General features: G+C 38.4%; 1 protein-coding gene across 2 annotated transcripts in view; it reads left to right on the top strand.

Annotated features, from left to right (window-relative positions):
- Positions 1-2,956: 2,956 nt before the first annotated feature.
- Positions 2,957-27,218, top strand: part of clic4 (chloride intracellular channel 4) — a 30,327-nt gene continuing 6,065 nt past the window's right edge. The window contains exons 1-3 of one of the 2 annotated variants that reach the window (XM_057859932.1): positions 2,957-3,268; positions 15,666-15,894; positions 18,736-18,845. In XM_057859932.1, the coding sequence (XP_057715915.1) occupies positions 15,709-15,894; positions 18,736-18,845 (296 nt within the window). In that variant the 5' untranslated portion in view covers positions 2,957-3,268; positions 15,666-15,708. The remainder of the gene's footprint in view (positions 3,269-15,665; positions 15,895-18,735; positions 18,846-27,218) is intronic. The other variant, XM_057859933.1, reaches the window with a different exon arrangement.

Genomic DNA, 27,218 nt, shown 5'->3' on the forward strand with positions numbered 1-27,218 from the left:
GGTGTGTCCAAACCTTTTGCAAAGGGGACCAGATTTGGTGTGGTAAAAATGCGGGGGGCTACCTTGGCTGATTTGCATAGAACAATATATTTAAACAAATTTTAGCAAGCCCTTCTGTGTGTCACATTTGCTTTATTATTTTTTTAAATTCATAATTTCAACAGTCTCGTCTTTGTGGCGTTCTCTTTCGACACTCGGGCTCTTGCGAAATACTGCTGCTGTGAAATTAAACTAGCTTCAAGTTGCTATAATTTCTCGCTGCGTATCTTCCCTGTAATGTCGTAAATGTCAGCGTGTCTTGTTCGGTAATATTATCGCGTCACATCGAACTCTTTGAAAACAGCGACTGTCTCTTTGCAAATGAGGCAGACACAGTTGTTGCGTGTTTTATTGAAGAAATAGTCCAATATTCACCTATCCTTGAAGCGTCGGCCATTGCAGTCAACTTTTTTTTTTTTAATTTATTGTCGCCATTTTAGAAAATTGGAAGTAAAGGGTCACATGGGGTAATGTTGCTTAGAGTGCTGCTCTTAACGTTTTTCAAACTTTCGTGAGAATAGGCTGATTTTGTGTGGACAAGATGGTTGTAGATATCAGGGTAGCAGATGTCAGGCAGAGAGGGCGAAGACAGTGGTTCGAAAAATATCGATTTAGGCATCAAATATGGATCTGGCGAATGGATAGACTGAAGCTTTTCCACATAACGCCTTTTATGCAACGCATCCAATGAGTTTACAGTGTCTGAAAGCACCGGGGCTTCCATGAATTGCACTATAAATTGCACAACAAATTGAAACCATTGAGAATACGGATAAACAATGACTGACAATATGGCGGCCGGATACAGCGACACGTCATTCTGTGACGTTGGTGAGTAGGGTCTATAGCTCCTCTTGATGTGGGCGGCCCCCTGCTTGAAGGAGTTGCGCAGTGCATGGCCGAGCTGTCCCGTCAATAATGATGATGTCTATGCCACAGCAACTGTTTAACAAGTTAAATGATGTTGACGAATGTGGTGCTTTGAAGTCTCTGTTTACCAGCGTCTCTGGCAAGATCAAAGCTTAACTGTCTGTCAATCATCGTTACCTTTAATAAGCAACTCCAGTACACTGTCTGACCATCAAAGAACAGTGAGAGGAAGGGAGGAAGAAAGATTGACTACGCTATTGGCATTGGACCGCTCATCTGTATTTATTTTTTAATTGAAAAAAAATCTGTGATGGACTGAGAGCGCGAAGTTTGAAGGGCGAAGTAGCGAGGGATCAATGTACTCACACAACCCTGACATGTTGACAACAAGAAAAATATGAGAGTGAACTGTCTCGACAATACGGCCGTAGAATGTTTACGATCTCAATGGTCCTCTTTCGACCTCCGTTCGCCAGTCTTTATAAGTAAAGGTGACAATTATTATTATTGTAACATCGCCTAAGATAGTGCCAGCTTTGTCAGATTTTTAATCATTTATTTAATACCTTGTGCAACACAACATGCCTACTGTCCACCGCAGTCGACAGTAAATGAAAAGTGAAAGTAAAAAATCCTTTCCCCCACGCAAAACACGTCCGCCACAATAGAACCCGATTCGTTACATTATTACAGCAATTATTGTGATTATCACTATTAATAATTTATTTTGCTCTGTGTAATTGGTATTCGCAATAGTACCAGCAGTATTTATTAAGGATTTAGTGTAGGTTTTTGGGCTGTGGGGCGAATTAATGGAATTATAATGTAATCTTATGGGGAAAATCCTGCTCGACATGCGACCATTTTGATTTACAAACAAGGTCCAGGAACAAATTAACTTCGTATGTCGAGGTACCACGGTATAGGATTTTTCTTTGCAAACTTTTGTTTGCGAATAAAAAAACTTAGCACAAACACTGATAAAATTGATTAAATATTCATAACTATTATATCTTGGGTAAGTTCAGAAACAAATACTAGTCCTTCTAATAAAATTAGCATAGTGTGATAAAGTTAATTATTTTCTGTAATGTACTGATAAACATTAGACTTCCATATATTTTAGATTCATTACACACAACTGAAGCAGTTCAAGCCTTTTATTGTTTTGCTATAGATGATTTTAGCAAAATTGTCAAAACCAAAAATCCCTATCTAAAAAAATTAGCATATTTCATCTGACCAATACAAAAAAGTGTTTTTTAATACAAAAAAAGTCAACCTTCAATTAATTATATCAGCTATGCACTCAATACTTGAGTAGATGTTTCTACTCCAGACTCAGTCCACTGTTTCTGCAGGTCCCTCAAGGTCTGGAATCGGCCCTTCTCCACAATCTTTCTCAGGGTGCGGTCTCCTCTTCTGGTTGTGCAGCGTTTCCTGCCACACTTTTTCCTTCCCACTGAGGTGCCTTGATACAGCACTCTGGGAACAGCCTATTCGCTCAGAAATTTCTTTCTGTGTCTTAGCCTCTTGCTTGAGAGCGTCAATGATGGCCTTCTGGACAGCAGTCAGGTCGGCAGGATAGCGGTTTTGAGTAATGAACCAGGCTGGGAGTTTTTAAAAGCCTCAGGAATCTTTCGCAGGGGTTTTGAGTTAATTCGTTGATTCAGATGATTGGGTTAGTAGCTTCTTTAGAGTACCTTTTCATGATATGCTATTTTTTTTAGATAGGGATTTTTTATTATTATTTTTTGCCAAAATCATCAATATTAAAACAATAAAAGGCTCGAACTACTTCAGTTGTGTGTAATGAATCTAAAATATATGAAAGTCTAATGTTTATAAATACATTACAGAAAATAATGAACTTTATCACAATATGCAATTTTTTTAGAAGGACCAGTAATGTCTTCTAAATTCAAAATTATAGGGGCGAGTAGAATCATGAAAAAATAGACTTCAAAAGCAGTCCAAAAATATTTTGCTCTTCCCGGTTTTTCCGAGCACACATCGCTCTCCAGTGACGTAACTCCACCTCCTGTCGAATCCTACGGCGACGTTAGGACAAGACCATTTGGCCAGCCCAGCCCAACCCCACTCTATCTTGTCGGCTTTAGTAAACGCCAGCAGCCGCGGACGGCTCTTCGGGCAGACAAAGCGCAGCGTGGACCTCAGTACACCAAAAGGGACTTTTAGTGGATAAGACAACCGATTAACGTTGGGCGTGGTAGACTAGAAGAAAAGTCGTCTTCCTCCCAGCTAAAGTTGGAAGAAAGTAGCTGTCGCCATGTCACTGTCGGTACCGCAGAACGGCGTAAAGGCGGATAACGAGCCAGTTATTGAGCTGTTTGTCAAGGTAAGATTTACGTGGCAAAAGTTCAATGTATTGAGCAAATTGCTGTTTGAAAAACCAGGACGCGACACTGACCTGTTTGTTATTTTGGGGGGTGCCCGACACAAGACGAATGGACTGTTAGCTATTGCCATGTGGTGGGCTGAAACCATTTCTAGGAGTAGCGTTACCATATCCATCGGCTATTGTCTGCTTAGTAGAGCGCCATACATAGGTTAACCCTGCAGTTACATTTTGGGATTGTATGGCCTCGGCTATGGGAAATGAGGCTATCAAACCAGACTTGGATTTTTGATTATGGGTCAGCTTGACATTGTAGGCTGGAAAAGATGTTGAGTGATCCTGTTTCATAGACAAAGAATACTGTTTTCACAATAACTTGTATTGTTGGTGGCGCTTGTGCATCACTTCCCAAGGCGGTGATGCGTCTGATCCTTTTCATTTTTAACTGAAATCGCGACTCTTTGTTGTTCCTGTGTTAAAACAGATTGCATGGATGGCTCCTTGCGTTTTCTTGACCAGAGCGGGAAAAGGAGAGAAAGGGACAAGAAAAGGGGGCGGGTGGGGTTGAACGTTTGGCACATAAGGAGCTGGAGTGCTTTGTGGGGGAGATTTGCATTGAATTGACTGAGTGGTCAGGCAGTCAGTGTACATGTTTCTCTGACCACTTCATTGGTCGCTTTATTTTCCAGTTTAACTCATTGCAAAGGCTACCATTGACGGAAATAGACGTCCAATCCATTTAAGTTTGGAGTCTGGCATCATACGTTCATTAGCTGCCAGCCTTTAGGGTCAGATGGATTGGACGTCTACAAGTGACAAACTAATTAGAATTTACCGCAGAAGAGCTGCATGATTGGACGTCCATCTTTGTCAATGGCACTCAAAGAATTTAGATGAACTAATAAGGGTTTATCCTTGTTTCAAAAGCGTAGTTTTGGTCTCAACATTGGTAGGGACAATACCGAACCTAAATAATTGATGGGCTAAATGATCAATGCAAAATAATTCTGGATTGACTTATACTAACTTTCATATGTACAGTATTGGTATAGGTGATACACCGTTCAATTCAAACCTTTGTTTAAAAAAAAACTAATAAAGAAACATTTTGAACTCTTCCAGAATAAATGTCTGGATTTTATTAGCAAATTTAAATTGTAATAGTTGAACATGACTTAAATTATATTAACGTACACGATTAATACAAACTTGTTAAAAATCTCTTCACTATTCAGGAATGGAAAAAATAAACATCTAAGACCATTCAACTTGACTGTAATAAAATTTGAGCCTTCCTTCAGGTAAAACACTACTGCTTATATCCACAAGCACAGCCAAACTTGACAAAAAATGAAAGCTCCTTTGGGACGCTTTAAGACCTCATAAATAAAATAAAATGAAAATTGGGGTGAAGGCGGTAAACCTCGGTTCACCACATTTCTCACGGTTTAATTAATGTTAAGAGTAGAAAACATACAGGACAACAATTCTCTCTAAGCAGCTTCCTACTCACGTTTTGCAGGTTGGCAAATTCAAACAGTTTGATGTTATGCTCTGATGCAGGTCAGACTCTCAGTAGCAAAATTTGTGGTGTGCTCCCCACTTCCACAACATTGATATCTTTTTACATTACTCACAATAGCCACGTTTACATGCTGACTTTTATTCATACCGATTCAAATCATTCCGAATGGAAATTTCACATCAGCTGTTTACATGTCACTTCATCTATTCCGATCCAGCGTTTACATGTGACTGCCTTTATTCCGAAAGGACGTTTGACAACTGCCGTCTGACATGCGCAGATTAATCAAAACAAAGCGTCACGTTGCAAAACATGGAGATCGATCGTCAGATCAGCTGCTGTTTTAACTTTTCGAGTGGAAACAAAACTTCAGAATGATATGCCGTTCATTTAAAAAGTTGTGTGGGTGCGCTATGCGTGTGCTTGGAAGCCATGTTGCAAGTGACGTTACTTACGTCACCGAGTGACGTCACCACGTCAGTACGGAGCATGCGCAGAAAGAACGCAACCAGACACCATTCCGCTTCCCTGTTTACATGATATAATTTTACTTCTAATCGGTTTGGGAAAAGGAATATTCCACCCCTGTGAATCGGAATGAAATTCCATTCGGTTTGGGCCTGTTCATTCTGAATGAGGTGTTTATATGGAACACATTTATTCGGTTTGAAGAAATATTCCGATTGTAATTGGAATATTTGGCTCCATGTAAACGTGGCAAGTGACTGCTGCTGGCCCAAAAAAACCTTCTAATATCCCGCCTCTTCAAAGGGGGTTGAGTATGTTGTCGACATGTTGTATAAGTCATCAACCAATCAAACGTGCGTTTGAGGAAAAAATGGACTGGCACATTCAGCAAGTGAAAAGGGGTAAATGTAAGTCTGAACATAATGAAAATCATTCACTAAATAATGGTAAGGTCAATTCTATCCTTAAAACCCATGGGAAGACAATCTAAAAAGTCATTATAGAACGCAAATAAAGTTGCTTAAAAGTTGGTGGGGACAATTTGAGCATCCTAAAAATTGATAGTGTTATGTCCCTCCCGTCCCTATGCAAACCTACGCCCTTGCCTTGCTTCATGAGATATCTGTAGTCTAAAGGTGTGAAGAACACGTTTAATTTGCTTTCGTCATACTTTAGGGTGGTCTGTTTGTTTTCCCATTTTGGATTTGGTTCAACAAATAGGAAAATCCTCTTCCACTGTTGCTCACGTAAACAGTAGCTTTTGTTGGGGAAGAGTTTGTAGGAAAACATTTCTCTCACTGTCTACAAGAAAGATTATGTCATCTGCAGACCAAGTTTACACATGATGTGGCCAACTATTTCCTTCTACCCCTCCTTCTTTGGACTGTGCCCTCTTCTCACATGTGTGATGCAGGGCTGAGCACTATTTGAGTAATGTGTCATAAAACATTTCAATCCTTTCTGTGTTAATGGTACTTTTTAAAGCATAAATGAAGTAGATTACTGCTATATAAACTGTGGCTCAATGCGTTCGTTCAGTTTCATTTACGTATGTAGCGTATTTTCACCCTTGCACTATGCTGATTTGGTGTTATTTGTTTTTAAGGTGTTTAGACTAAACAAAATGCAATGCAAACTTAATGTCATATAGATATATATAAAAAGTGGATATAAATAATATAGATATTGCAGGACCACGAAAACTGGACCACGGTATAAAAACAGTTTATCGTACTTGTTGAAAAGACAAAATTAATGTTTACATTGGTTGTTTGTTTAGCGCAGTAGCTTTAAGCTGATGCAGGATTAAAAAACAGTATGTTGAGTACTGTAATTTTTTAATACATGGTAAGTAGGGCTGGGCGATATGGCCCTAAGTACGTATCACGATAAATCGAGCAGATTTACCTCGATAACGATAAATGACGATAAATTCGCCCAAGCGGACTGTTATATAATTTGAAAATTTGAATCAATGCATGGAATACAAATTAAGTTCTCGTCAAATTTATTACTTTATTTATTATTATTTTTACCAGCTTTCAATTTAACAATTGCACATGCATTCTAAACATTAAGTATTAAAAAAACTTGTAAACAATAACAATTCTAGTGTGAACATTTATAACAGCTTGTATGACTTGAAAAATGTACAACCTTTTAAAAATCAATATGACGACTGTGCAAACATGTCATTCTAACACAAATGACTTGCAGCTTTAACAGTACACTTCAGACAACTTATTGGTAATGGCTGCTGTGACATAATTATTCAACACAAGTGTTTATGTCAAAGTTTCCGTTTTTTCTTTTTCCAGAACATTTTTTAATACATGCACCCCCCACACAGACACAACCAGATTAAAGCTGTATTGCTCTGATGCCAATGAAACATTTAAGATTGTATGATGGCAGAATAACGCAAACACATACAGAAAAATAGCTGTGGCCATTAAACTGTCATATTATGTATATGCTTCATTGTTGGATTATACTTTATGCTGAGTGCTTTGCCATCATGAAAGCTTTCAGAGAAATCACAGAGATACCAAATAACGCCACACAATGATTGCTACATGAAGTCCGTGCCCAGTCCACTCATTAATTTCAGCCGTTTTGACAAGGTGAGAGCCGCTGTCCGACTCCCATCATGTTCATTTGTAGCCGCTGTTAGCCGCTAGCGTTAGCCTCTGGCTTGGCTACCAGAAGAAAGCACTAAAAACATCCTCTCCTGAAATCGTGAGAACCAGGGAGGACAGCGGGTGAAAGCCCGTCTGGAACCCGCCAAGAGTTTAATTAATGTCGGGTAAAAGTTTGGAGAAGCTAACTTAAACCCAACTCCATCCCGTTTACTTGTAGCGTTAGCCGCTAGCGTTAGCCTACCGGGCTTCTGTTTTTTTGGCTTCCTGCTGAAAACCACATGACTCCATACGTAAGCACACTGTCTGCTTTCTTAAAGGGGAATGAACATAGTCGAACAACACAGTCAAAGCGGGTTGAAAAGACTATATTTTCTTGTTTTATTAAATTACCGAATTTACCGACATGGTCAAAATTACGTCGGTCATCATGAAGAATTTCTGTAACGGTAAATTTTCGGTTTACCGCCCTGCTCTAATGGTAAGGTTGTATTTGGGTACTTAAACATCACACCACAGTTGGCCTTCAAAGCTCAGACACTGTTTTTATGTGAAGCAAAGACTGGGGAAGATGAGAATAGATTACGTTTGCTTTAATAAAGTGCAGACAGCCTTGGATGATAAACAATGTCTGGAGCAGATGGACGGATGGTGGGGGAAAAAAAGTAAATCACAAAGTTGGTCTGACTGACGCACACATGTTAAAAGTGATTAAACTGCACACTAAAATACACATGCAGTATCCCTCGCAAATTCGCATTTCAAGCTTCGCGCCCAGAGTCAATCGTGGATATTTTCAATAAAAACAAAAACAAAAAACATTTCATTTAAAAATGTTAAGATATATGCATGTATACATTTACAAATCATTGTTTTATTTTATATATATATCATATCGTAACTGTTATGTTTGCAGTGCTTAAAAAAACATTAAAATGTATTTATTTATTTTTTCAAATTTGGGGTTAGCGTTAAAAATTAAATGTTTAAATTGGTTAAAAATCGGTGTAAAAAAATATAAAAAGGTGTAAAGGAGAATCAGAGGCTGGGAGCAGCCATGGGAAAGCCAAGAAACATCTTGGAGACGTGCTTTTATGTCTAAATGGTGTAATGCCTCTCTCTGTGTTTATGCATGTCTGATGGGAACTGTGGATGGATTCCCTTTTCTATACAGCTTGGCCTCATTACTATGGGTAACTGGAACGGATCCCAGCTGACTTCAGGGTACACCCTGGATTGGTCTCAATTTAATTAGATATCCAAATAATTGTTCACATTTACACTTTTTATTCAGAATGTTCTTTTAATGTAAGAACTGTGCTTTGGTAAGGTGAGAGGAAATGGAAGTACCCGGAAAAACCCATGCAAGGTCTCAGAAACACTTACAAAGACCACATGCAGAGATGTTCCAACCGAGATTCAAATTAGGATTATGTGATTGGGAGGCTGCCTTGCTGCCAGTATATAAACATGCGTGAGAGACATGTAAAGAACAAAGTTTTATTTTAATATCAGATTCTCATTATCAGAAGAATAATCCTGATGAGCTATATCAGACAATAGGATAGTCAAATAAAACAGCACATGTAAATTATCTTTGTTCCACTCTTTCAGTGTACCAGATAGTTGGATTTGAATTTTAAAGAAAGAAAATGTTTGATTAAATGAATTGGTTGAAATGCGGTGACTGCAATATAATTTTAAGAAATTTTGTTCTGGCATTAAATAATAAAATGATGAAAAGTTAAACAAAGTATACTTGCACATCCAAAATCTAAGGCTGGACAGTTCCATACTGAGCTTCAATAAAGTAGTAACATGTAGTAGTAACATTCAAACTTTCCACTGTAGTTGGTTTCTTTTAGTGCACCAGCACAGTAGTCCCGTGTCCAACTGGAAGTTGAGAGGTTTCCATTGAGTGATGTAAGCATTAGTCAGAGCTCTGTCATGGGATCTAATGGGTGCTGCTTTTATGCAGAAGGACTTTTCTGGCCATTGTTAGTCTCACGGAATAATTGGTCATGGCCAATTTAATCCAGACATGATTTCTCAAATGCACTATGGCAACTGAAATGGGAAACTAGTCTTGATGTAATAAATGGCTTTTCAATTTTTCATCCAAATTCTGGTTTAGTGGCAGATTTAGGATGATTTCCATTTGTGATTTTGTGTTTTCTTCAAGCTGTAGTGTAAGGTAAATTCTGGCTGCAAGGATGGCATTACACTTCTCAAAGATATATTCGCCGGTAGCTGCTGTTCCTTTTAATTTTATTTGGACTTTTCCATTTTCATTTCCATCAGGTTTAGTCAAACAGCATATGTTAATTTTCTTTTAGCCGCTTTTGCGTTACACCAATATCACAGTGCTAAAGCTATATGAGTTTGCATGGCAGTTAAACAAATGGGTAGAGGTATTATCATGTAATTGCTGGAGCTGCGCCTGCCTCAAATGAAAATCTCTGCTGCATGTCAGATCTCTAAGATGAAAGCTGCTGAGTTGTTCGTTGTCAGCTCCTTATTCGGTCAAAACGTGGCCTGAACTTGTTGAGCAGTCCACCCAATTTTAGACTATAAAGTGTGTTGGGGAGGGGTGAGTGTGGGACGCCAAGTTACTAAAATTAGGCTATGATCTTAGGCTTGGGTGGACCTTCCATTGGCTGAAAATGAATTATTGTCCTGCAACTCTGATCCCCATCAACAGTCTATGAAAAAGGTAGTGTAAGATGGTCGTGTCAACAGTAAGCCTTTAGAATGTTTTTCAATCATTAACATGTCCCAAAAAAATGTATAAGCTCAAAACTCAGGTGCAGTCAAACAAGCGTTGAGGTCCATCTTTTAAAATGTTATGGGATTTTACTTGAAAAAGGCAGACCCTTCTACTATTTAACATGCACATAATAATGTAAGAAACTATACGAATTTCATCAAGATCCATCATCATTAGTAGTGAGATATGGCAATCAGTCAGTGAACATTCATGAGTAAATGAAATGACACCATCCCTGGTTATTACGCTATCAAAACCATGTTTACTAGCCTTTGGTTGAACTTCAGAATTTTGAGCAAGTATGGTTAATGGTTGCTCATTTTTAGACTATTGTCACCTGTGTTCTGGTTGAGTTAAAAACAGTTTAAGTGTGAAACACGATTATGGTCAGTATTTTTTTGGCCCTTGATCACCATGTTTGAGAGAGAAAACTTGAGAGTACATTATTGTTTCTTCTGTTCAAAAAGACCAAATAGAGTGCACTGCTGCCTATGAGCTATCTTAGGCATGACTCATGCACTCCATTCAGCAGCTGTATGAGTCTCCTAAAAAAAAGAAAAAAAAGTGTTGATTTAAGCTAGTGAGCCTGTTAGCAATCGTGACGTGTCCTGCGTTACCTCAGATTTTAATATTGCCTATTATGTACATCAGAGGGCTAAAGATTTGTCAAGGATGATGTAACTGACTGCAATGGTGTCTGTTATGATCTTTTCTTGGGAGACAACAGAATGGGTACTATGAACAATTTCTTTAACTTCATGGAAAAATGTTCCGCCTTTCCAAGTTACGAACTTTATAAGGACTTCAGAATAAATGTCTTGTCTTGTTCCCATGTTCTGTTGGGATGTGAACTACAGCCCCACTTCAACAGTGCAGGAGGGCTGCCAGTTGCTAACTGGTGACGTGGCCAAAACACAAAACAAAAACAGCTTTGTGTTGTTTCTGTATAGAATGTTCTGTAGGAGCTCTTTTTGAATGTCATGCTTTTATAGTAGAGCTCTGACTGTAGACCAGATCTTAGCAACCTTGTTAAACGCATTACCTTTATTTTTGATAGCTTCACAAGTAGGGGTGGGAGCCTCTTGGTACCTCACGATACGATACGATTTGGGATACAAAGCTTGCGATAAGGATGATCTCACGATACGGCGATACAGCGATTATCGATACATTGGTCAGCAAATCATTCTAATAAACAGAAAAACAAGCCATTTTTATCATTCTGCTGTGAATTGGAATAAATTTATCACTTGTAGTCTTGTAGATGTCCAATCCGTTTGAGCTGGAAGGGTGGTAGCGAAGGAAAGTTTGTTGCCATCCCTCCCATTTCAAACAGATTGGCTGTTTATAGCGGTCAATGGTTACCAATGAGTTTAATTTGGGCGCATTTCAGGCCATTTGCTGTTGATTTTTAGTCACTTCCTGTAGATTTTTGTGCATTTATGAGTCACTTCCGGTTTATTTTGAGTTACAAAACCAGAAGTGACCCAAGAATCTCCCCAAATGAGTAGGCATTTACTCAATAGAAAGTGACCTGTAAATGCCCTAAAATGAACAAAAAGCCACCTGTAAGCGCCCCAACGATATAGCGATTCTTAGCAAGAGCGTATCGATAACCTTTTGGGATACAAAGTATCACAATATATGACCCTTTTGATATTTTGTCACACCATTATTCACAAGTCATGACATGATGGCCCTATTGTTATTTTACTCAGCTCTTCAAATTAATTATTCCAGAACTTCACGTGACTTGGATTTTACTTTGAACTGTTTTTAATGAAAACACCGCTTGTGAAATTCAACCCCACCAACAGCATCATCACGTAAAGTAAACAAAGCTCTCTCTTTGACGGGACTAACAGGACATTTCTGGAATAGTTTCTCCCTCCTCCCCTCCAATAGCAAACCCGGACCCCCCAGACTCAACAGAGGGGCCCAGGATAAGGAGAAAAAGTGAGAGATGGAGGAAGAGAAGGAAGAACTGCGCAGAGCCCTAAAACGTTCTGCCTTTGAGGATTCCTTCCTACTCCCTTCCTAAGTATTCATTTGTCCTTATTCTTGCCTGGCAAAAAGCACTACCTGCCATTGCTAATGCCTTCCCATTTCCTGTAATTTGCCTCTCTATCTGCCTTAATTGTCTTCGGTGGGGAACGTCATTCTATTCTGTTAAGGCACTGCCGCAGCTGTGATAGTGGAGTTATAGAGAGAATGTGGAGTGGCCAGTGTCATTGTCAGCTGCTGTTGGTTATTTAGGATAAAGAGGTCTTGGGGGCTACTAGGGCTGCATAATAATGGACAAAAACGATAATCTCAATTATATTTGATATTGTAATCACCATTATTTATCACGTTAGGGTTAACTGCACAACTTTCAAACAGTCTGTAATGGTCTTCAATTGATAATGAAACTGTAAAATGAATGGAATAAAATTTCAAAATGATAATAATAAAAGGAATTTTAAATTCACCACAGTCTGTCTCAGGGATTGATAACCTTTTTGACCAAGAGAGCCAAAACGCCTAACGTATTTTAAAATATGATTGCACGAGAGCCATACAGTGTATGCGTGTGTGTGTGTGTATAGGATGGTGGATAAACAACCTCGACTAACATCCAAACAAGTTTCAAGCTGTCCTGCAGTGTCTCAGAGCGGAACTTCGTCACCTGAGTGTTTTCCGCCATATATAGCCTGCTGTGTACAAGTTCCGCTCTGAGACCCCCAATTTGGCCAGATTTCAAAATTGTCCTATACACTGCTGGCCAAAAGTATCGGCACCCTTGCAATTCTGTCAGATAATAATCAATTTCTCTCAGAAAATGATTGCAATTACAAATGCTCTGGTAGTAATATCTTCTATCTATCTATATTTATTTTGCTTGCAATTAAAAAAACACAAAAGAGAATGGAAAAAATAATAAATCATTATCATTTTAAACAAAACTCCAAAAATGGGCCAGACAAAAGTATTGGCACCCTTTGAAAAATCATGTGATACATCTCTAATTTGTGTAATTAACAGCACCTGTTATTTACCTGTGGCACATAACAGGTGGTGGCAATAACCAAATCACACTTGCAGCCAGTTAAAATGGATTAAAGTTGACTCAACCTCTCTCCTGTGTCCTTGTGTGTACCACATTGAGCATGGAGTAAAGAAAGAAGACGAAAGTGTCTGAGGAAGCAAAATTGTAAGAAAGCATGGGCAATCTCAAGGCTACAAGTCCATCTCCAAAGACCTGAATGTTCCTGTGTCTACCGTGCGCAGTGTCATCAATAAGTGTAAAGCCCATTGCACTGTGGCTAACCTCCCTAGATGTGGACGGAGAAGAAAAATGGACAATAATAATAAAAATAATACATTTTATTCATAATGCACTGCACATTTGAAAAACAAATCTCAAAGCGACATTTCCATGTAAAAAGAAAATAAAGAGACTAAGAATAAAAGAGTAAAAGCAAAAACAAACACAGATAAAATCAGATAAAATAAGATAGACCTGTAGTCCGAGGGTACAACAATGTCAACCCGTACTATCCGTCGGCGTCTAAATGATAACGGACTCTATGGTAGGATACACAGGAAGACCCCACTTCTGACCCAGAGACATAAAAAACCAGGCTGGAGTTTGCCAAAACTTACCTGGAAAAGCCAAAAACATTTTGGAGGAATGTTCTCTTGTCAGATGGGACAAAAATAGAGCTTTTTGGGAAAAGGCATCAACATAGTTTACAGGAAAAAAACGAGGCCTTCAAAGAAAACACTGTCCCCACAGTCAAACATGGCGGAGGTTCCCTGATGTTTTGGTGTTGCTTTGCTTCTTCTGTCACTGGACTGCTTGACCGTGTGATGTCTAACGACTAACAACAAATTTTGCAGCATAATGTAGGGCCCAATGTAAGAAAGCTTGGTCTCCCTCAGAGGTCATGGGTCTTCCAGCTGGACAATAACCCAAAAAGCACTACAAAATGGTTTGAGGGAAAGCACTGGAGACTTCTAAATTGGCCAGCAATGAGTCCAGATCTGAATCCCATAGAACACCTGTGGAGAGATCTGAAAATGGCAGTTTGGAGAAGGCACCCTTCAAATCTCAAAGACCTGAAGCAGTTGGCCAAAGAAGAATGGTCAAAAATTCCAGAAGAGCATTGTCGGTAACTCATTGATGGATACCAGAAGCGGTTGTTCAGTTATTTTGTCTAAAGGTTGTGCTACCAAGTATTAGCCTCAGGGTGCCAGTACTTTTGTCTGGCCCATTTTTGGAGTTTTGTGTAAAATGATAATGATTTAATTGTTTTCATTCTCTATTGTGTTTTTTCATTGCAAGTAAAATAAATGAAGATATTACTGCTAAAGCATTTGTAAATGCAATCTTTCCCTGGGAGAAAATGAGCATTATCGGAAATAATTGCAGGGGTGCCAATACTTTTGGCCAGCCCTGTATGCATGTGTGGTACATCATTGGAAAGCTTAAAATCTCTCTTTTCTGAGGAAAGAAAACTTTTGAACAGGAGGGCATTTTTGACAACTTAAAAGTAGGTCAAATCAGTTGAGTGAAAATTAAACATTTTTGACATTTTTGAAAAACAGTGAAGTTTTTCAATTGAAAACAAACAATAACAAACACTTCAAGATGCCCCCCCTTGTCTACTCATGTATTTGATAATCAATATGCATACACAAGACATGTGGGTGGATGTACAATATAAAGGAAATTGGTGTGTGAATAAATGTAGATTTAATTCTATTAATTTAATTAATAGGCCTGTGTTTTGTTTTGTAAATAAACATGGTTCCACATTTGAAATGGCCTCAACGGGTTGGCTGAGGGCTAGATGCACTAATCAAAGAGCCTGATATGGCTCGTGAGTTGTACTGCAGGTTCCCGACTCCTGGTCCAACTGAATAAACATGCTGTTACCTTACTTCACTTGCATTGAAGCTGAAAAAAGTCTGGACTATGATTGTTCAACCTTTTAAGGCAACAACTGTTCACTTCAAAATTTTGTGTCAATTTTTGTTCTGTCGCCATTACTCGCCAGGGGTTGCTCACTGGTAATTCAAACGGTTTAATGAAGCCTTACCCCATGGTGGTTGGCTGACAACCCGTAGATAAATACTTGAGTTCATGTACGGCATTTTAAATGTAAGCATCGTAGATGATAAGGTTAATCTGATTGTGGTTGCCACATTGGTGATCACAATTAGAAATAATTAAGTTTGTTCTTAACTTGTAGAACTGTTTGTAAATAACATCTCATTGCATTTTCCTCTTAAAAAATGGAAATCATGGTTAACCTGTTCATGTCATGTGTGTCTGGGATTGTCATGGTAACAGTTGCTGTGTGTTACTGTATTGTCACCCTTGATCTAGACCTGAATCTACTTGAATGAATGATAGATGTGAGGGAAATGGATTCATCACAACATTTTTTCAGGTTAATGGAATGGAAGTTCAGCTGATATAAGCCAATCTTCTTTTCATTCATCCATTTGCAGAATTAGTCAAGCCTTCCAATATAAATTTCAAACTGAAAGGTGGATGGGAGGTTGTTGGAAAACAGCTGCCGTACAATGGAAGCCAGCAGATGAAAGAGGGTCATCTCACTGTGTGTTACAGAGTGGACAACAGCAGACAGACTGTTCACACCAGAAAGGAATTTTAAAACAAAGTCTTCCATTCATCGACGGATTTGGATTTTTTTCTTCTTCCTGTTTTCAAATCAAGGTCTTCTCTAACACTTTTATATTTCAAACTTATACTTTGCCGATCTGGAGTTGTACATTTTGTCAAGTAATATATTTGAGGAAAAACGTGTTTCTGATATTATTTTTTTAGTCTGTGGTGGAACAATGAAATATGAATCTTGATTAACAGGGCGCACACACACCACTGGCATTGATCTCATTTCCCCACCACTCCTCACTCATGTTTGTGCAGTCTAGAATTATAGGAAACAAGAAGCCAGCATGTCTGAGTCACTTCAGAGGTTTCCGTTTACTCTGGAAAGTAGTCCTCCAGATTTAAATGCCTCCACAAAGTGTGATCAAGCAAAAGAGAATGCAGTCTATTTTCTTTACGCCACTCTTTCAAGTGCAACCACTCACCTGTAAAACAAGTGTTTGTTAGGGAGTCCTTCGAAAATAGTATCCCCACCCCCCCATTGGAGGCGCAAAGTGATGCTGTAGGGGGCGCATGTGACCTTGAGGAACATATTTTTTTTGCCGTACTAGAATAACATGTAATTGTACATCCACTCAGTGGGTGGCATTGTCGCGCTCTTACTTTCAGAGTATGCGCAGTATTTTTTCACAAAACAAGCGCACACAGCAAAGAGCAGAATATATGAAGTCTCCCGAAAGCTAAGACGTAGAAATATGACAAAGCGTATGTAGCATTAACCTCTTCAGACCCGCATTTTTTCTGCTGGGCAAGAAAAAAAAAATCTGCACTGATTTTTACTCTACTCAAACACCACAACGAAGTGCATTTTGGGGGGGTCAGGGATATTCCATGCTCTTATTGGTTATTTTTAATGTTAATGTGTTTTTAATAAGAAATGATTACTTAACGTCATCCTTTATGAAGTTGCATTTGGTCAGCCATTATCAAAGAGCTAAAGAGGGCATGCCAAAAATCATGATTTGATTTCAATGGGTAAAGTTTAATTCAATCATTTCCCAGAAGTGGGGATAGCAACTAAGTTCAGTGTATTTATGGGTTTACAGACGCAAACACATCATGTCCTTCAGCAGCATGTTTAGGTACTCTAACCCTTAATACAGTGGGAGACAAGTAAAGACCAGTATGTCTACTGTTGGCAGTGGACAGCATAAGCCAAATCAATAAAGACGTCACTTAAATACATTAGACCCTAATCGCATTGATAAGCCGCTTATTTTTTTTATGTGTAAACGTGCCGAATATTGCCAAAAATCATCCCGCTGTATGAGTTCTACATCAGTAAACCAGCAAGCACTGTTACTATTAGTATCATATAAGGTGCTCAGTGCTAATACCCCCACACCATAGCAAAGGAGCTAATACTGGCTGCAGTATTAGACATGGTCTCTGTCATGCTGGACGATACAAGTGCTGAAAAAAAAACAAAAAAAAAAAAAAAAACTCCCTCTGTCCAATGACATGTTGTATTATTATAATAATAATATTTTTTTGGGATCAAATTGTTTGCCATATTGTGCTCTAGGACTGGGAACCTCTTGGTACCTCACGATACGATACAATTTGCGATACAAAGCTCACGATGATGATCTGACGATATGGCGATACAACGATTATCGATACATTGGTCAGGAAATTATTCTAAGATATTCTACAGACAACTAATGAACAGAAAAACAAACTCATTCCAATTCACAGCAGAAGCTTATCACTTGTAGACGTCCAATCTATTTGAACTAGGAGGGTGGCAGCGAGTGAATGTTCGTCAGTGACAGCCAGGTAATTTTGGGCCATTTAAGGTCATTAACCTGTTGATTTTCAGTTACTTGCTGTTGATTTTGGGGTATACAATGGGTCACTTCCTGTTTATTTTCAGTTACAGAACAGGAAGTGACCTGGGAATCACCCGAATCAATAGGCAGAGACTCAAACTCAACAGGAAATGACCTGTAAATGCCCCAAAATGAACAACAAGTGACCTGTAAATGCCCTGAAAATCGGACAGAATAACTGTAAATGCTCTGGTTTCGAATGAACAAACGTTCCCAGTCTAAAAAACTGGGCGTCAAGCTCCATCAATGCAGGCTTATAGTTAGTTAACTGAGATGCTATTATGGTGGAAAATTTTGGTAGCAACTTGTTGTTTCCCTTTTCTTTTTTTTTTTAACAGTGACACCTTTTTAAAACGATATCTCGATTCTTGGCAGTAGCATATCGATATCCTTTTGGGATACAAAGTATCACGATATATCACCATTTCGATATATTGTCACACCCCTATTGTGCTCTGAGTTAATGTTGCTAATCAATATGAATGTATTTTTCATTGATTTTCTTAAATTTCATTTTTTTGGTATCAAATGGTCAAAAAATGTACCTTGAATGTACGTATGTTTAGAGTTTGGATGTTACTTTTTTTTTGGATTCAGGCAAATTGATGCGCTTTCAGTCTTTTCTGTTAAAAACAAAAACAATGCTAGTAAAGTTATACATTATTGTAAGTTGATCTAAATTACTTTGTTTTTAATGTCAACAAGGAAACAGTGTTATGTAGAGGTGTACTTATAATAATTTTATAGACAAACGATACTATTTACAGTGCTGGCAGAAAGCTAGGTGGCGCGAAACGTTTACCTTTTCCTTGCGGGACGTGTAACAGAAAATAATTGAGAAACACTTTTGTAACGGGCTCTGGTGAAGTAATATCAATGCAGTGGTTAGGGTATAATTTGTTTTTAGTTTTGAGACATTAGTCTATGCTTTTGACTGACATGCTTGCAAATAATGTACTATAAGAGGATGGCAGGAATGTATTTTTTTTTAAATTATGATTAGCATATTAAAAAAAGAGACATTGCTGATTAAAATTGTCTTTATTTACTGTAGGCTGGAAGCGATGGAGAGAGCATTGGAAACTGTCCTTTCTCCCAACGACTGTTTATGATCCTGTGGCTGAAAGGCGTCGTCTTCAACGTCACCACAGTTGACCTCAAGAGGTGCATCTGTTCTTCTATTTTGCTTACATGAGGTGCAATTTTATTCCTTGCGGTTGTGGGTCCTTGCTTGGCATCACAAACAGGCGGCGAACGCTGCTGGAGTAGGTGTAAATGCTAATAGTCTCTGCCAAAGAATGTCACGGGCCAAAATGCTGATAAGTCTGTTGTAAATCAATTGGAATATTCCTGTCCAAGCTGCTATGCATGGCAACGTCATCACACACGCCGTGATACATGTCAGCCATTTCTTCACTTTGCAGACTCGTGCTTCTTATAACTTTTCACTTTGTTTTAAATTTCTCACTACATCGCTACAATGGTGCCATAGTTTACTCCGCACTTCAAAAGTATTTCACCAGTTATTACTCAGCAATAACCACGTGTACTCTAAAGACCAGGATTTCTTGAAACAATTAAAAAAAAAAAAAAATCCCCATTCTCTTATCCAAAAACAGGACATTTCAAATTGACATTGCAGGGGAAAAAATACCGTAATTGATTGATTTACAATAGTTTGGTCCGGAACATGCCCAAAAATGGGCAAAATGTTGATCATTCTTTTCTCATGTATAAGCAGATGTCCGCAAATGTCTTATTTTAAGACAACGAATCATGGATGTCATAATGAAATATAATAATAATAATAATAATGAAATATAATAAGAAAACATTGATATAATTGATCAATTTGCTTTGATGAAGGACTATGTGAATGGATGAGTCATTTGAGAGCCTGAAATGCTGAGGTTTGAACAACTTTGTTAAATAATCACTAAATCACATTGTTATTAATTAAGCATTGCAAATCTTATAAATACTTGTCAAAGTAAAGTTTTGGGACTTCGAGGTGCACTTGACTATAAGCTGCATACACCATATTTTGCAGTTGGACTGGACTATAAGCTGTAGATGTCCTGGCTGTATTATCGAATATTTATAGCAAAATACATGCTGCTCATTAGCATGTAAAAATCTGTTAATAAGCCGCACTGGATAAACCGCGGGATTCAAAGCAGGGGAAAAAAGTAGCGATTTACCATCCGAAAAGTATATGGTTGTGTCGGGTTGGTGTATTTCTCCAGTTGTCTTAGGAGCTTTGTAACACTTTGATCTGGCCCCACCCCTGACACGCTCACTGCCTCTCCACTGTTTATTTGGGTTTCCCATGACCCTTTCTCAGGCTGAAGAAAATTTGAAAAAATATACACCCATGGTCTTTAAATGTTACAGACTCAACACACATCCTGCCCTCTATACTGGATGTGTTATCTATCACCACGGAGATTAAAATATAGTAATCTTCTGCTATGCTGACTGCCTTTCCTACCTGATGCAAGAGAACATTCCAGTGTCAGGTAATCTTTACCAAACCCTGTTATGTTTCAGCCACGGTCAACTGGACATCTGTTCTCAACGACAAACTTCCTTGGATATTTTTTATTCTTGATTCATGACTCCTCCCATTTTCAAATACTGTAATGGCATTATTGCAGCTGCAAATTCCCCCCTCTCAAAAGTTCTGCTGCTTTGCTTAAGACTATTGATTTTATGGGCAATTGGACTTAGTCTTACAACTAAGATTGTGAAAAGGGATATTTACCCGGCAAATTGCATTGAGTGCACTCACCCTTAGCTTCCCTGGCTAAGGTGTGTAACCTAATACAGTTTAGTAATCCTGTACTGCAAAAGGCAATGGAGTATGTTACTTACTAGCTCCTAAAACAAGACTGTATTACACGAAAGGCATGCTTTTTCCTACATTTTTTTTTTATCACTTACTTATTCGGGTATGAGGTTTTCACTGACTGGCAAAGTATCAAACAATTTCAATACGAGGCAAGTAGGCATGTGCCGGTATGAGATTCAGACGGTATAATAGCTTTAGGCAAAAATATCACGGTATCACGGTATTGCAATTGCAGCTCTAAAATGTTTTAAGATTTTTGGGTTACAAAGAAAAACTTTTTTTTTTTTCCATTGAACAGGATCTTTACCTTTCAAAACAACATATTGGCAAATGGAAATATAGGTATAATGTTAAGTTAAATAAAAAAAAAAACAATTAATATATTGATAAAATATTCTAAATTAAATAAAATTGGCATGCTAATTAGCCACGTTGTCTGCCTCGTAAACAAGCTTACGTTACAGTACCTTTTACCACTGCTAGACACACTACACACTAAGCCTGAACGATATATCGTTTAAACATCGCCATCACGATGTGCGCGTGAGCGATAGTCCCATCGCAAGCACGTGCGATAGTTTTGATTTTTTTTAATCCACATACGCCTTGCTTTCTGCTCTGTGCACAGCCTCACACCCTCCCTCTCCCAGCTCTTTGTTCCTCACAGTCACTGCAGCACTTGCCTATTAAAGTTAACGATGCTAGTTGTCTTTGATCTTGTCAAAGAAGCGGACTTCAAAGCGGAGCAATGTGTCAATATTGTTTAACTTGTTAAACAGTTTCCGCAAGGAAGCTGCGCTGGAATGAATGTGTGTGTGTGGAGACGTTGGAGACAAATAAAATAAATGCCAGAAGTGATCATGAGGAGTTTGAAATTTCTACATGTCACTCCTAGAGTCACAGCTAAGGTAGATAAACTGACGCATTTAATAAAGCCAAGCATTTTTCTACTACGGTACTTTATTCTTATTCAAAAATGATTTGGTTGGACAGTTATGTTTAAAACCGATCATAATTATTACATTTGAAGTGCTTGAAAACCACTTATTTATATACATTTTTTAAATCACTTGGGGGAAAAAGTGAGAAAACATGTCTTATATGTATTTTTCCAAAGCTAAATCTGAATAAATACATTGGGCACAAAAAACACCCCCCAAAAAATTGGGGGGGGGGGGGGGGGGGCGCTACTTCGCAGTTTTTCACGTATTGCGGCGGGTTCTGGTCCCCATTAACTGCGAAAAACGAGGGATCACTGTACACTGTGGTGAGTCATCCAAAGTCTTTCCTAACAGCTATTCAAGTCATCTAGTGAATATTTCGTAAAAAAAAAAAAAAAATTATATAGTGCCTTGCAAAAGTATTCGGCCCCCTTGAACCTTGCAACCTTTCGTCCATTTCTAGTGGAGGAGTGCAGGGGAAGGGGCTGGAGGACTTTCTATGAGCCCATAGAAGTCGGCTGTCGAGGCTTCGCAGGACGCTCCCTCTGTAAAGTCCTTGACCGCCTGGGAATCACAGGGGTGGCCCAGAAAAGGGCCATTCAGTCTGCAAGTGAAGCTGCAGAGAAAGCCACAAGGTGGTTGTGGTTGAAGAGGGCAGATCCGTGGGTTGCTACTGGGACACAAGCCGGGACTTGATCCACCCCGGCTGGGTCACTAGGACGAGGGTGTCTGATGTTGCGAGACCCAAAACACCCAATGAATCCTAGATACATCACTGATGATGTGTCCCAGTGCATCCAGGAGATGTATCTTTCAAGTAAGCAGGCTTCAAACATAAAGATATAAAATTTTAATTTTTTGTCAAGAATCAATAACAAGTGGGACACAATCTTGAAGTGGAACAAAATTTATTGGATAATTTAAACTTTTTTAACAAATAAAAAACTGAAAAGAGGGGCGTGCAATATTATTCGGCCCCCTTGCGTTAATACTTTGTAGCGCCACCTTTTGCTCCAATTACAGCTGCAAGTCGCTTGGGGTATGTTTCTATCAGTTTTGCACATCGAGAGACTGACATTCTTGCCCATTCTTCCTTGCAAAACAGCTCGAGCTCAGTGAGGTTGGATGGAGAGTGTTTGTGAACAGCAGTCTTCAGCTCTTTCCACAGATTCTCGATTGGATTCAGGTCTGGACTTTGACTTGGCCATTCTAACACCTGGATACGTTTATTTTTGAACCATTCCATTGTAGATTTGGCTTTATGTTTTGGATCATTGTCCTGTTGGAAGATAAATCTCCGTCTCAGTCTCAGGTCTTGTGCAGATACCAACAGGTTTTCTTCCAGAATGTTCCTGTATTTGGCTGCATCCATCTTCCCGTCAATTTTAACCATCTTCCCTGTCCCTGCTGAAGAAAAGCAGGTCCAAACCATGATGCTGCCACCACCATGTTTGAAAGTGGGGATGGTGTGTTCAGGGTGATGAGCTGTGTTGCTTTTACGCCAAACATATCGTTTTGCCTTGTGGCCAAAAAGTTCAATTTCGGTTTCATCTGACCAGAGCACCTTCTTCCACATGTTTGGTGTGTCTCCCAGGTGGCTTGTGGCAAACTTTAAACGAGACTTTTTATGGATATCTTTGAGAAATGGCTTTCTTCTTGCCACTCTTCCATAAAGGCCAGATTTGTGCAGTGTACGACTGATTGTTGTCCTATGGACAGACTCTCCCACCTCAGCTGTAGATCTCTGCAGTTCATCCAGAGTGATCATGGGCCTCTTGGCTGCATCGCTGATCAGTTTTCTCCTTGTTTGAGAAGAAAGTTTGGAAGGACGGCCGGGTCTTGGTAGATTTGAAGTGGTCTGATGCTCCTTCCATTTCAATATGATGGCTTGCACAGTGCTCCTTGAGATGTTTAAAGCTTGGGAAATCTTTTTGTATCCAAATCCGGCTTTAAACTTCTCCACAACAGTATCTCGGACCTGCCTGGTGTGTTCCTTGGTTTTCATAATGCTCTCTGCACTTTAAACAGAACCCTGAGACTATCACAGAGCAGGTGCATTTATACGGAGACTTGATTACACACAGGTGGATTCTATTTATCATCATCGGTCATTTAGGACAACATTGGATCATTCAGAGATCCTCACTGAACTTCTGGAGTGAGTTTGCTGCACTGAAAGTAAAGGGGCCGAATAATATTGCATGCCCCACTTTTCAGTTTTTTATTTGTTAAAAAAGTTTAAATTATCCAATAAATGTTGTTCCACTTCACAATTGTGTCCCACTTGTTGTTGATTCTTGACAAAAAAAAATTAAATTTCAAATCTTTATGTTTGAAGCCTGAAATGTGGCGAAAGGTTGCAAGATTCAAGGGGGCCGAATACTTTTGCAAGGCACTGTGTGTATATACTGTATATATATATATATATATATATATATATATATATATATATATATTAGGGCTGTCAAAATTATCGCGTTAACGAGCGGTAATTAATTTTTAAAAATTAATCCCGTTAAAATATTTGACGCAATAAACGCACAAATGCCCCGCTCAAACAGATTAAAATTTCACTTTCACAGCACAGTGAAAGGTGTACTTGTGTTTTTTGGAGTTTTGCCGCCCTCTGCTGGCGCTTGGGTGCGACTGATTTTATAGGCTTCAGCACCCATGAGCATTGTGTAAGTAATTATTGACATCAACAATGGCGGGCTACTAGTTTATTTTTGATTGAAAATGTTACAAATTTTATTAAAACTAAAACATGACGAGGGGTTTTAATATAAAATTTCTATAACTTGTACTAACATTTATCTTTTAAGAACTACAAGTCTTTCTATCCATGGATCGCTTTAACAGAATGTTAATAATGGTAATGCCATCTTGTTGATTTATTGTTATAATAAAGAAATACAGTACTTATGTACCGTATGTTGAATGTAAATATCCATCTTGTGTCTTATCTTTCCATTCCAACAATAATATACAGAAAAATATGGCAAATTTTATAGATGGTTTGAATTGCGATTAATTGCGATTAATTACGATTAATTAATTTTTAAGCTGTAATTAACTCCCTAATATATATATATATATATATGTGTATGTGTGTATATATATATGTGTATATGTATGTATATATACAGTGGTACCTCTACATACGATCACTTCGACACACGATCTTTTCGACATCCGACGTAAAATTTGAGCCGCCATTTGTTTCTACATCCGACGAGTTGCTCGAAATACGACGACATGACAGCACTGCAAACGAACGCACGGTGGATTTTCTTGTGTGAGAAATCAACACAGTTTTCAAAAAAAGTTGATACAGTTGGAGAAACAAGGAAAAAAGTGATGCTTACCTTTGAAATGAAGATGCAAGTTATAGAAAAATATGAGCTTGGGGTGCGCGTCCCTGAACTGGCTCAACAATACAGCTCCATGGTCCTCTTCCGACCACCGTTCGCCACTATTTATAAGTTAAGGTGACAATTATTATCGGTGGTAACATTGCCAAGGAAATCGCCAGCTTCGTCACGTTTTTATCATTTATTTAAGAACTTATCCAACACAAAACGCCCATTGTCTTAAGCAGTTGACTGCTCTCAAGAAAACGAAAGTATTATCTCTACCGCACCGACCTATCTCACCGAGACGTCAGCTTCGCGGTGCGTTCAGGGACAGTAAAAAGTGTCCGCCATATTAGAATCCGATTCGTTACATTATTTACAGGAATAATTATTAATTATTCTTCTTATTATTATATTATTCTGAATTATTTATTTATAACTTATTTGTTTTTCTATGTTTAATTGCCATTTGTAACAGTGCCAGCCGTATTTATTAAGAATTTAGTGTATGTTTTTAGGCTTTGGAACGAATTAATGGAATTATAATGTATTCCTATGGGAAAATCCTGCTCGACATACGACCATTTCGACTTACAAACAAGGTCCTGGAACGAATTAAATTCGTATGTAGAGGTACCACTGTATATGTATATGTATATATGTGTATATGTATATATATATGTATATGTGTATATGTATATATATATATGTATATATATATATGTATATGTGTATATGTATATATATATATGTATATATATATATGTATATATATATATGTATATATATATATGTGTATATGTGTATATGTATATATATATGTGTATATGTGTATATTTTGTTTTGTTTAATATCGCAATATAATATTGCAATATATCGCAAACCACCCAAAAATTGCAACAATAGTTTTTTCCAATATCGTTCAGGCCTACTACACACACTGGACTTAACTCGTAGCTAGTGGGAAATATTCATGACAGCGTTTACCAACCTTTAATTTTGTATAAATTCGAAATCATATTGGAGCTATTGACTTCTCTGGTAGCCACCCCCAGCAAACATGTTTCACCTGTCGGTTGGCCCACCTAAGCTACGGCTGTCTGTAACTTTCCTGTACCCGAAGTATTCCCATACAAGCGACTTTGTTTTCTTTGATGTAACTGAAAATTTGGCCGAAAATAGCTAAAAATATATTAGGAGTTATCGGTTAAGAATTCCGAAGGTTTACCACCGAATAGGGTTGTTTGGGATGCCTTTGTTGACTCACCATTACCGTATTGTATTCATATTATACGGTTTAGTCCAGGCTAAGGGGATTCATCTTTGAATTATGAAGATTGATAGATATCAAAGGGATCCAGGAGGCCATGTCTCTGCACACTTGCTGCTTTTATGAAGAAAAAAGTTTACTTGTTCAAAAACAAAACAAAACAAAACAAACAAAAAAAAACAATTGCACATATTGTGCAGGCCTACAACCGAATAGTGTGAAGAACCTTACTCCTTGAGCGATGATGTCATCAAAACACAGCGACATGCAACACACCGGCAGACGCGATCTCGCTAACACTACTGGCTCACAGCCATCATGTCCGCTGTTTGGAAGTATTTGCCAAACCGCGGACATGTTGTAAGTATTTTAAATCCAGTGTCTTGTTGTGTAGTACTCAAAGGCACAACTTATCATCACAGCACATTTAAATTTGTAAATGAAACCTTACATTTTGAAAGCCAACTGCGACATTGCAATTCCTTTTGCCCAAAAGATGACGCTGTCGCCTCCATAATCAGGGAATTTCTATGCTAATTTTTATAGTTTCAAAATAATTTTCCACACTAAATTGATGCCTATAGAGATCAAAGCCATCTAAGAACACTCCCAGACACATAAAGTGCAACTGTGTAAATTTTCATCAAAATCTGCACTGTATAGGGACGAACACACAGACACGCAACCCCCCCCACACACACACAGACAGCGTTCCATTTATATATAAGTATAGATTGTGTGTGTGTGTGTGTGTGTAATATATGTGTGTACACAAACATTTTTTAATTATTGCGTTGAAATGGAATAACAGTACATGGCGTTACATCTAAATCAGGAAAATAATTATTTCTTAATTATCCACATCTAATAGGTTGAAGTTGTCCGAGTCAACCTCTGTTGGGCAAAATATTTTGCATCAGCAATGAAAGAATGAGGCTTTGTGGCTGCTTCTTATCCATTGCTCATTGATATCATTGGCCAAGGGTGGCACTTCCCTACTGCATGCCAAAGGGTTGATGTTATTTCCTGTTCTTGTATTCATGGATGCCTTGTTCCAAATCTTAGCCTCTCTTAGCCTTTGTACTTTCTCTTCAATAGAGCTATTTGAGTCTTCTAGCATTT

The sequence above is a fragment of the Corythoichthys intestinalis genome, chromosome 15 (assembly GCF_030265065.1).
Source record: "Corythoichthys intestinalis isolate RoL2023-P3 chromosome 15, ASM3026506v1, whole genome shotgun sequence".
Classification (NCBI taxonomy): Eukaryota; Metazoa; Chordata; class Actinopteri; order Syngnathiformes; family Syngnathidae; genus Corythoichthys; species Corythoichthys intestinalis.